This window comes from Rhinolophus hipposideros (assembly GCF_964194185.1).
Source record: "Rhinolophus hipposideros genome assembly, chromosome: 23".
NCBI lineage: Eukaryota > Metazoa > Chordata > Mammalia > Chiroptera > Rhinolophidae > Rhinolophus > Rhinolophus hipposideros.
Window position 1 is genome coordinate 20,165,102 of NC_138069.1, and position 12,229 is coordinate 20,177,330.

General features: G+C 36.1%; 1 protein-coding gene across 1 annotated transcript in view; it reads right to left on the bottom strand.

Annotated features, from left to right (window-relative positions):
* LARS1 (leucyl-tRNA synthetase 1) overlaps window positions 1-12,229 on the bottom strand; it is a 52,215-nt gene that overhangs the window by 19,104 nt on the left and 20,882 nt on the right. Inside the window, exons 12-22 of the mRNA XM_081035487.1 lie at window positions 12,077-12,153; window positions 8,861-8,914; window positions 7,605-7,745; window positions 5,777-5,854; window positions 3,550-3,635; window positions 3,389-3,454; window positions 3,209-3,291; window positions 2,676-2,814; window positions 2,026-2,238; window positions 1,484-1,541; window positions 256-319 (exon numbers count right to left, since the gene is read on the bottom strand). Coding sequence (XP_080891613.1) covers window positions 256-319; window positions 1,484-1,541; window positions 2,026-2,238; window positions 2,676-2,814; window positions 3,209-3,291; window positions 3,389-3,454; window positions 3,550-3,635; window positions 5,777-5,854; window positions 7,605-7,745; window positions 8,861-8,914; window positions 12,077-12,153 — 1,059 coding nt within the window. The remainder of the gene's footprint in view (window positions 1-255; window positions 320-1,483; window positions 1,542-2,025; window positions 2,239-2,675; window positions 2,815-3,208; window positions 3,292-3,388; window positions 3,455-3,549; window positions 3,636-5,776; window positions 5,855-7,604; window positions 7,746-8,860; window positions 8,915-12,076; window positions 12,154-12,229) is intronic.

The following is a 12,229-nucleotide window of genomic DNA, read 5'->3' on the forward strand; positions in this document are numbered from 1 at the left end:
AAGTAGAAATTATAGTGAGTTTCTTTTAAAAGAAACCTCTGATAACCTTAGCTTGAGTTTGTTCCTAAAGATCACGTCAGCAATTCTTGTTTTAGGTATTACAGCACTTGTACACAAAGAAAATACAAATACTTTATAAAGTGTTGGTAAAAACGAAAGAGAAAAAGAAATGAAATTACAACCATTTTAAATTGCCTTCTGTAATCTGAGAATAGGACCCTATGCAACAGCAATAATAAGAAAAAGTATACTCACCATCGGCTGAAAATTTGTCTATAGCTTGGGTTAGAGTGAGGAAGTTGCCCGTGGATTTTGACATCTGGAATAGAAAGCCAATGAGTAGGCATTAGCAAGAATACATACATATGCGTAGGATACACCTAATCAGCTAAATCAAATTAAATGGGTTGGCCATGACCAGATAAAGACAAAAAGGGTAAGAAATGTGAAAAAGAAACCTTGAACTAATTTTACAGAGGGGGAAAATGAAGTCCAGTCAATAAAGTGATCTACATGGGTCATCCAGCTAGTCAGTAACACAGTGAGGGTAGGATCTCCAGGCTGATGCCCAGCCCACTGCGCTTTCCATTAGCCTGTGCTACTGGTTTAGACATGTGGAATTATTCCTCGACAATTCTGGAACACTTTAGTCGGCCATAAAGAAGAGCTTTATAGTAGCAGTCAGTTCTTCAGAAATAAATGCACTAGCTGATGAGGTTAGAGTTAGGGTTTTAGGCAACTTCCTGTCATTAGGCAACTTCCTGTCATTAGGGCCACAATAATTGGTTGTTCAAACTGTGCTCTGCCTGAGGGCAGCACAGCTCAGGAGGCGCTGTATACGGCCGAGCAATCGTTATTGTTTTAAAATTTTTTTATCTTTCTCATAATTTTGCTGAGATACCAAAGAGAGGTGATAAATACGTCAAGTTCCCACTATATGTCAATAAAGTGTCTCATACTAATAAAATTAGTACAGTGTACAATACAACAACGTTGAGACCAAAGAAGATGTCATGTTATAACAAACTGCAAAATTCCGTGATCCTACTTTAATGGCCAGGCGTCACACTATAAAAGCAAAAAACAAAATCCACCAAACTATTTTCTCAACTTTATGAGAGAGACCATCTAAGGTCTCAGCACTAGGATCTTTACATTTCCATCTGTCTCTGACTCGTTCTGTTTCTGTGTCACTCTTCCTCTCCTTGAGTCACAATTTATGTCACCTTCTGTCACTCTACATACAAACGTTATAATAGGTAATGACATAATAGGTAAGTCCCTCCCCTCAATTAATACTATCTGCTCTACTCACTCAATTTTAAAGATAAAACTTTATGATGTTATTCCTAAACATGTTTAATGGAAGATTTTTAACTCTCTTTCATATTACTGCTTTTATTTAAAATAAAATAAAAAGTGCAGCTTCCTAAATCTGAAGTTTTCCACAGAATTTTAACTTTCAAGAGGCAAAGAGCCTTACCTTCTCTGAGTTGAGGAGAAGATGTCCATTTGCTCTCACAGCTACAGGCCATTTGCCACTATGCAGGTAAATGTTTAAAGACAGAAAATAAAACTTAAAGATTATGGTTTAGGCTTAAATTCTGAGAAAAATGCTAGAAGATTAGTAAAAGTTTGCTAAGACAAATGTACAAGAATATTTACTAAGTCCTGTTCGTAACAGAAAACAAGTAAAAACAATGAAAGTGTCTTATTAGTAAAGGACTAGTTATATAAACTATGGTACAGGCATACAGAGAAATACCATGTGAGTATTTGAAAAATACAGGCAGGGCTATATATACGGATATAAAAAGTTTTTGGAAATGTTATTACATAAAAAACATGAGACAGAATAGTGTTTACAACATAGTATCGTTGTATAAATTAAAAAATAAATAAGGATAGATATCAGATGCTGGTGTCACTGACAGATCCCACACAATAACCTCTATATATCTGAAGCCAAAGGACTCCCTTGTCAACAAGCAATAAGTTTAGTCCACATCTTTTTTCAGTCCTCACCTTTGTTCTGGCCACATAGCCACGTGATTATAAAGGTAATATGAAAGATGATTTGGAACAAGATCCTTGCCAGAGACTCGAAGATCCACAGGATACCAGAATTCAAACTCCCGCTTTAACTGATCTAATTTTTCCTTTGGGATCTGAGTCTTAGGATATGGAGCCTCCTTGAAGAAAACATAATCCCAAACTTCTTTGGTCATCTGCTGTGGTCTAGATTAAAAATGAAACAAACAAGCAGCAAAAATATATATACATATATGTGTGTGCGTATATATATGTATATAAATATATATCTTTATATATATACATATATGTATATATGTATATATATGTGTGTATATATATAATTTCTTTGAAAGAATCAGTATTTTAATCTGACCATGAACTAGGAATCTTAATGTAGTTACAGTAACAAATGAGGGCAACAGACTCCCATAAGAGTGTAGACTGGATAACAATGATAGAAAGGGGGCTATTTATTACTTTTTCTCAGTTCAATAGCAAAAAAGCAAAAACATCAGACAAAATTCTGCTAAGTGAATTCTTACGAAAACTAAATATTTTTTAAAAGAAGCTTCAATACATAAATCAAAAGATTATATCTTTTGCCGACAAACTAGAGTTCTTTCCCTTACCCATTTACCAACCTGATGCCCAGTGGAGACTCTGCCTGTCCACGCAAGTTACCCCCCTGCAACAGGTGTGCCACTGTGTAAAATGCCATGTAAATAGTGGAATCAGAGAGTGATTCAATCAGCCACTGCTCATCCCAAGGCAGACGAGTACCTACAAGATAAAAAAGAAAATGAAAGCATGAGGGACCTAGAGACACCTCATCTATAGAATCCACATTTGTACCACTTACAAAACTGTTATTTAGGAAGCGCTTTAATTTACTGAAATAATAACAATAAAATGGTAACTAAAAAGTAAAATGGTTGAAGCACTGGAAACTTTCCATAGAAAGATCACACCATAAAAGGTATGTGGGTTACAGAGGGCATACTTCTACCACCAGGTAGATGGTAGGGGACCACATCCTAGTTTCCCTCACCCTCTAACTGAAACCTCTCACTTCCAATTCAGAAAAACTCTAGAAGAGAGGGGGAAAACGTGAAAGCATCAATTTGCTCTGTAATTGGCAAAATCATTTGAACAGAAAAATGTGAAGTTTGCTTACCTAAACCGTAAGTTCTAGAGCAAGCATGCTCTTGCAGCCAATCTAAGGTAGCCTCAAAATTCCTTCTGGTCTCCTCACAGAATCTGGAGAGAGTGAAAAATAAAGTATCCTGCTTTACCTTTATTGTCTTCCACATTTCTCATCTCCTTTCCCTTCCCTCATCACTTTCTCCCATCTTACGTTTCCAGGTTCTTCAAGCACTGGGATGTTTGTTTTTTCCAGTTCTCTTCTCCATAATCCAAGTACCTGGGGGAGTGTACAATTGATTAGAAAAAAACAAAAGTCAAAGGGATATTCAAAGTGACTGAATGAAATTTCTTCTTGCTGTAAGAGAGACTAACCACTGGTCACACAGGGCCACGACACATTCATCTGAAGACCTGGACATGACTTGTTTCTCTGGTTCCATGTAAAAAAATGCATCTCCCTAAATGAAAGTATATAAAAATAGGTCAGATATTGTGTCGTCAATCTCTATTTCTCAAGGATAATAAAAATAACGTTTTAAAAATGCTGTACCACCAATAATCAAAATTCCACATTCTCATTCAATCTTCCTTCTTCTCAGAGTAAAGTTATCTCCCTTATTTTCTATACAACACTTGCTTTTGAAAAGGCATGCATCTTTATCAAACGGATCACCTTCCCTAGGTACAGATTATTCCTCTTCAGTGAGAAATGAAAAATGTTTAATCATTTCTAAACCTATGGTTTGGAGGTTAGGCTACCTATGACATCCTCTTATCCTTGTTATAATAACAATATAAAGAAAATAGAAAATTAAATGCATAAAACTTTTTTCAAAAAACAGATGCACAAAAATTAAACATGGAAAATATTGTTACTAAAGACATACATAGTGTCGTGAAAAGGTCCCACTAGAAAACTGATCATGAAACTTACTTTTTACCAAATATAAGTATCTCTTAATGTATTATGGTCCCAAACTTATTAACCAAGGATGTTTTTTAAAATAATATTCAACATTATCATTCATAAAATGATTCATTGCTGTGTTCTTAATGCAATTCCTCATGATGAACTTAAACAGTTGCAACTTTTGCTTAAAGACAGTGAATTAAAAATAGACATTTAATTCTGCTCCCTTTCAAAGTTCCAATAAAAGGGCCTAAAGAGGGGTTTTTTAATGGCATGAACCTACAGAGACAAGAAGAATGGGAGAAGAAACAATATCCGCCAAATTGTGGAAACTGAAAAAAGCAGGATGAGTAATAAATGCAGTAGCAGACTGAAGAAAGCTAGCTGAATTCTTAGCCAGCCGTAGAGAAAGCTGATAAGCAATCCAGTTTGCACTACAAAACCTCCAGAAAACTCAGGAATTGATGGCACAAGACAGTTCTGAAAGAGGAAAGGTGAGGCTGAAAAGAGAAGAACTAGCTGAAATTTTAAAAGAGGTTAGAACCCCAGATACCCTAACCCCACACTATGCAGAAAGGCAACTGCTCCTCCTATGCCAACAGAACAACGAGGGTTTATTCTCTGGAGAAGATAAAAGTGTCTCTCAACCAGAAGACAATGTTAAGGATGGGTATCCTCGTGAAAATAGGGCTTAAGTCAGCTTACTGGGCATTGGTATCTATGCTAGCAATCTTCTCCCACTCAGCTTCCAGAATGTTCAGTTAGCTTAGACCCTTTAAGCCAGAGACAGGAAGAATCCTCTGTGGGGAATCTAACATTCCAGACATGGAAGGCTGCAAAAATTTACTTTCCAAGAACCCTTCCTCAGGAAAGATACTAGAGGCAGAGTACCAAAACGAGAGAGTAAATAACAAAGAAACCAGGGAATCAAGGAAACAGGAGATCCAACTCAAGAGAAGCAAAGGAAATATTTAGTGATGGTGGAGGAACATTGCAGATGACATCTGTCACCAGGACGGTAAACAATCAGTACAGACTAAATTAAAACAGGCCAGAAGGTTCTCTGAGAGCTGTCTCTATCTAAGATGGAATGAAGAGCATACTGATGTATTTGAAGATACTGAGAGGAGAAAGACAGCTGGGACAGAGTTTTGGACAGTGTATTGACAGGTATATTTAAAAGTTAGGAAATGAAAAAAAAAAAAAAGACAGTTATTAACTCCAGGGAAAACCAAAAGCTGGGGAAGAAAAGTTCTCAGCGTACACACTACAGATCAGGTATGTCTCAAAAATGTAAACACGGACTGTTGTTCTAACATAAGAAGAAACAACAAAAATGAAGGTAGAAGGGGGAAAAGGATGAAAGCAAAAAGTAAAGCACTACAGGAGGAGAGAATTGTAACTACTAGTATCTCAAATGGCCTCTGGCAGAAAGCATATTAAAGTTCTCTGTATGTGCCTTGTACATGCAAACTTGAGAACACTACTTTCATCAGTGTTATAGGTGGGAAGTTCAACTTAAATGAATTGCTAAATAAGTCTCCTATTTTCTGCCACAAACCTATACGCTATCTTTAATATAGCTCCAGGTTCTACTGCAGACTGACTGCTAATTAACACTGTAAAGTCCATCTATTGACGAAAAGCTTTTCTCCTAAAACAGCCTTCAGAGGATAGCCTATCACATACAGCATCAATCATCTTCTTCTGGATAGTCTTCTTTACATCTTGGACCTTCTGTCCTTTAAATCCATCCACCAACATTACCTAAAAGGATGAGAAGTGGGGGAAAAAAAAACATATAATTAAAATTTGTTTTGAGTTGCCCCCCCACACTTTTCCCTAACTAAATTTACTTCCACCCACCAACCCAAGATATTTTAGGGTGAAATTTATCACATTTATAACCATAACTTTTTACTTTGACGTAGCTTGGACAACTAATATTTATCACACGATTTTTTTTCTTTTAGTGTAAGTAGGATAGCTATCAAGAACGTGATTAGGAAGAAACTCACTTCCTTCCCACATCTCAGGTTTCCGTGTGGACAGAATTCCACTACACTAACTCATCTCAGTCTTAAAGGCTTTGGGAGAAGGAATTGAGCATATTCAGCTCATTTCCATTTAGGTTTCTCTTTCCAAATCCGCCTGTTAACAGCAAGCATTCTCCTTTGGTTGGCCATGTGTTAAGTTTGGCTCTTAGAAGAAGGCCGCCTGTTTTTCAACTGCCTTTTATTTAGTGGGGAAATTTAATTCTAGAGCAAAGTATTAGCTTGCCCATTGTTGTCACAGCTCTACGCCACAATCCCCTTTCCAGCTGATATTGACCTCCATCTGCTCCCCTCCTGTGTGTCTCTCAAGTCGTTTCTATCTTAAGTGAAAGACACGTGTTCTTTTTTGACCTTCTCATCCTCTAACATATCAAAATACCTCATATCTATGTAATTCATCATTATGACATTGTATTTCTTGATCATTTTGGTGCAGTGGTTAAAAGCACAAATCCTACAGCCAAGTTGCCTGGTTTGAATCCCAATTCTGTCACTGGCTGGCTATCTGGATGCTCTTGGGTAAATTACTTGATCTCTTAGTGCCTGAATTTCCTCATTTGCAAAATGGGAATAATAGTGCCTACTTCATGAGGTTATTTTGAGTAAGTAAGTTAATATGTAAGTACTATATAGGTGTTGGCTTTTATCATTAACCAAAACGTACAAGTCACTTAAAACAGCCATAACCAAATCTTGGTTATTTAGAAAAATGAGAGTAAAGGTAAAAGTAAACAGCATTCTCATTTATGTCCTTAAAAAAAAAATCTTCATTTTTAACCTCCAGCCACTAACAACTAGGTTGAACTTTTACTTTCTCTAGCCTAGTCTTCTTTCCATGGAACTGTAATAACCCACATTAGTCTATGCATAATTAAGGAAAAAAGAGGGGTGGCCTTTTAGCTCAGTTGGTTAGAACGTGGTGCTGCTAACACCAAGGTTGCCGGTTCGATCCCCGCATGAGACACTGTGAGCTGTGCCCTCCTTAAAAAAATAAAATAAAATAAAAATAAAAATAAAGGAAAAAATAGGTTCACAACATGTTTGTTGTGTTCACCTGGCACTGAACAGACATTAAAAAGTAAATTAATAAACTGAATAAAACTGCTTATTTAAAATACGAACTTCTTAATTTAAAGGACAAAAGAAGGAACCAAGCAATAAACCTTTGGAGTTTATCACATAATATGACCTAACTTTAAATATCTTCTCAAGAAATTAATTCCTTAAGAGGTTCCTAGAGGGCACAAAAATGTAACGTCAACGTCTATAAATGCTATTAGCCAAAAAGAAATTTTTAAGAAGTTTGGAATAGAAGAATACCATCTCATTCATCTCATTAACCTGTCTTAGATCAGTATATGGCTGAAACTATATTGAATTATCTATGTATTTTTCAATCATTAAGAAGCAAATCACAGAGCACAGAGTCAATCAAATAAAAACAATAACAAATTATCACTTACACCATCATAAAACCCTTTTAGATATAATTTCTCCTTTGCTTCGGCAAGTTTTTCTCGGTCATTCTGGCTCTGAACTTTCAATTCCTCACAAAGGGTCACAGCAGAAAGATTTCCAAAATCTGGGATTTCAATGACTGGCACCTGCAAAGAACAACAATGTCAGGAACTTATTCACCCTGAATAAACACAAAAACAGCTCCATGGGGCATAGTCCTTTTGCCTCTGTCCAACGAAGTCATTTTAGATTTTATATATCAGTACAGTACAGCAGTACCACGTATTAGGTAATCACAGAGTGACTAACATCCAAATGTGGATTTGTCTTCCTCCTCTCCATAGGAACTACCCAAAATCTGTGCACCAACCCCCACACTGTCCCTCCCTTATTACACACACACACACACACACACACACACACTCTCCCCAGATCTCAACCCTCCAGTGGCATACAATTAACTAAATAATTAACATTAAAACTAGAAAAAGGATGTAAACAACTAAATTTAGGATCTTGGTTTTGGTTTCTAATAAGTCTTTTGGATTTTTCATGAAAGTTGTTGGTACCTTATGTTTTTCTTCTTCTGCAGACACTAGTATCAAAACACAAACATACATTTGAAATACGGCAAAATATTGTCTTTAGAAGCCTGGAATTGGCCAAGCTGGCAAAATAAACTCCTATAAAATTGGTGATGCTAAAAAGCTATTGGTTTGTTCTAGAATTTTTTAACACCTTAGCCAAAAAGAGATTTTTAAGAAGTTTGGAAATAGAAGAATACAATCTCTCATTCATCTCATTAACCTGTCTTAAGTCAGTCTATGGCTGAAACTATATTGAATTATCTGTAGATTTTTCAATCATTAAGAAGCAAATTTTAAAACGTGCCAGGTGTTAAGACATTGCTTATTGTTGGTTTTTCTCTCACTCTTACCTGCCACAGCATCTATTAGGTGAAAGTAAACGCTTCAACAACCTCCCTCTTATTTCCATACTCCACTAATTATTTGATTTGGTTACAAGGAAAATGTCAGCTCTCTTTTCTTTGATAAAGATATGGATGTGTGATCAAATATATGGTGATGGAAGGAGAACTGACTCTGGGTGGTGAACACACAATGGGATTTATAGACGATGTAATACAGAATTGTACACCTGAAATCTATGTAAATTTACTAACAATTGTCACCCCAATAAAATTAATTAAAAAAAAAAAAAAGATATGGATGTGAATATACTGAATCATCTAAGGACTCACCGGCTCAAACGGCAAGACCATGTCATCTCTAATTCCATACTTTGCTCGTAAGGCCTACAAAAAAATGTGCAAGTTAACATTGACGATCAACACTTTACTGCAATAATCGCTGACAGAATCAACTTCCAGTGTTTTTTACACTATTATTTCTTCTCCTCTCCATACAGAGCAATTTTTTAACTTTACCAAATATCTCAAGAAGGGATCTCTGACTTTTAAAAAATCAACAATTTAAGTTACAATGAATGGCTTAAACTGTACAGCCAAAAGCAAAAATTCACACACATACACCACTTAAAGTGAGGCTCATATTCTAGGTGACAATGAAAATGTGAATGTGAGAAAAGTTTTGCAAAAGTTTAATGAAATCCATCATAACAAACTACAGGGAAAACCCACGTGATCATATCAACAGAAGCAATGAAAAAAAAACCATTTGACAAAATCCAACACCCATTCATGATTAAAAAAAAAATTTTTTTTTTTTAAACTTGCTCTCTGTTCTGTCAGCCGTGTGAGGACACAAAGAAAGAGAGTGCTCACCAGACCCCACGTCTTGGACTTCCCAGCCCCCGAAACCGTGAGAAATAAATGTTTGTTGTTTAAACCACACACACATACACACAAAACCACCTCCGTAAACTATAATAGGGCGGTAATTTCTCAACTTCATAAAGACTACGAAAAAACTTATAGCTAACATCACACTTAGTGATGAGAAACTTGAAGGTTTCCCACTAAGATCAGGTACAAGGCAAGGATGTTCCCTCTCACCAGTCCTTTTCAACATCACACTGGATGTTCCTGCTAATGCAGTAAGGCAAGAAAAAGGAGGGGAAGGGAAGGGAGAGGAAGGGCAGGGAGGGAAGGAGAAAGAAGAAGGAGGGGAAGGAAAGGAAAGGAAGGGAATACAGATTGGCATAATCATCTATGTAGAAAATCCAAAGAGTATCACCAACAAAAAAACTCCTAAAACTAATAAGTAATTATACCAAAGTTGCAGGATACAAGGTTAATATACAAAGGTCAATTGTGTTCCTATACACTAATAAAGAACAGGTGAACTTAACATTAACAACACAATACCTTTTACATTAGCACTCAAAAATATTAAATACTTAGGTTAAAAAAATAACAAAATATATGTAAGGTCTATATGAGGAAAACTACAAAACTAATGAACAAAATCAAAGAGCTAAAAAAATGGAGAAATATCCCATGTTCCAAAATATTGGAAGACTCAATATTTTCAAGATGTCACTTATTCCCAACTTGGCCTACACATTTAATGCAATCTCAGTCAAAATCCCAGCAAGTTATTTGTTTTATGGCTATCAACAAACCAATTCTAAAGTTTATATAGAGGAGCAAGAGACGCAGAATACACAACTATACACTCAAAGAGAACAAAGCGGCATGACCTACGCTTCAAGACTTCTAAAAGTACAGTATTCAAGACATTGTGGTGCTGGTGAAGGAACAGATGCTACATCGATCAATGGAACAGAATAGAGAGCCCAGAAATAGACCATAATCAACATAAATACAGTCAACAGATGTTTGACAAAGGAGCAAAGGCAATGCAATAGAACAGACAGTCTCTTCAACAAACGTGGCTGGAACAACTGGATATAGACATGCAAAATATGAAGCTAAACATAGACTTTACACCCTTCACAAAAATTAGCTCAAAATGGATCACAGACCTAAAATCCAAAACTATAAACTCCTAGAAGATAACAGAGAACACCTAATGACCTTGTATATGGTGATGCCTTTTTAGATACACCAAAAAAATAATCCAAGAAAGAAATAATTGATAAGCTGGACTTCATTAAAATTAAAGACTTCTGCTTTGCAATAAACAGTATCAAGAGAATTACAAGACAAGCCATAGATTGGAAAAAAATATTTATAAAAGGGGCATCTGATAAAGGACTGTTATCCAGAATATACAAAAAACTCTTTAAACTCAGCAATAAGAAAACAAACAACCTGATTGAAAAATGAGCTAAAGACCTTAAAGACATTTCACCAAAGATGAGATACAGATGGCAAATAAGCATATGAAATGATGCTCCACATTATATGTCATCAGGGAAATCCAAATTAAAAGAACAATGAGCTACCACTACACACCTATTAGAACAGCCAAAATCCCAAACACTGACAACACCACAAGCTGGTGAGGAGGTAGAGCAACAGGAGCTCTCATTCACTGCTGGTGGGAATTCTGGTGGGAACGGCCACTTTGGAAGACAGTTCGGCAGTTTCTTACACAACCAAACATATTCTTACCACATAATCCAGCAATCACACTCCTTGGTATTTAATGAAAAGAGCCAAAGAGTTATATCCATACAAAAACCTCCCCACAAATGTTTACAGCAGCTTTATTCATAATTGTCAACGAACTTGTTAGCAACCAGGATGTCCTTCAGTAAGAGAATGGATAAATAAACCATGGTCCATCCAGACAATAGAATATTTTTCAGCACCAAAAGGAAATGAGCTATCAAGCTATGAAAAAACATAGAAATACCTTACATGAATGTTACTAAATGAAAGAAATCAATCTGAAGGCTACATACTGTATGATTCCACCTATATGGCATTCTGGAAAAGGTAACCCTATAAAGACGAGAAGATCAGGGTTTGCAGGGAAGGGGGAGATGAACAGGAAGAGTACAGAGGATTTTTAGGGCAGTGAAAATACTCTGCATGATATTATGACGATGGATACATGTCATTACACATTTGTCCAAACCCACAGAACGTACAAGACCAACAGTAACTCTGAGGTAAACTATGGACTTTGGGTGATTATGACGTGTCAGTGTAGGTTCATCCTTCATTTTTTTAAAAAAAAGAAAAAAAGTACCCTTCTGGTGAATAATGTACCATATCAAATTGATAATGGAAAAGTTACATGTGTTGGGGCAGGGGGTACCTGGGAAATCTCTGTGCCTTACTCTCAATTTTATTGTAAACCTAAAACTGCTCTAACAAATAAAGTCTTTAAAAAGAAACATTCTACGACACATTATATTAAAAAATCAAACCACAGGAAAATATATAAACATCAAGAAACAGGTTAGAGATTGCAGTTCAAAGACACATGGATAGCTTTTGAGCCTAATCCCATAATGTAACTCAGTGGTACCTAAACAAGTAGATGACGAGGAAGAAATAAGAACATGAAACTCAGATACTCACTTGCTTTTTCTTCAAGTCTCTGAGGGCAGCAAAATCATCAGGGGAGTCAGAAGGGACACTTGTGACCACACCAGTACCTTATAAAAGAAAGTGTGGAGTTAATTAATACAGCCAGAATGGGATTACCATAGTATTTCTATAAAGAAATAAACT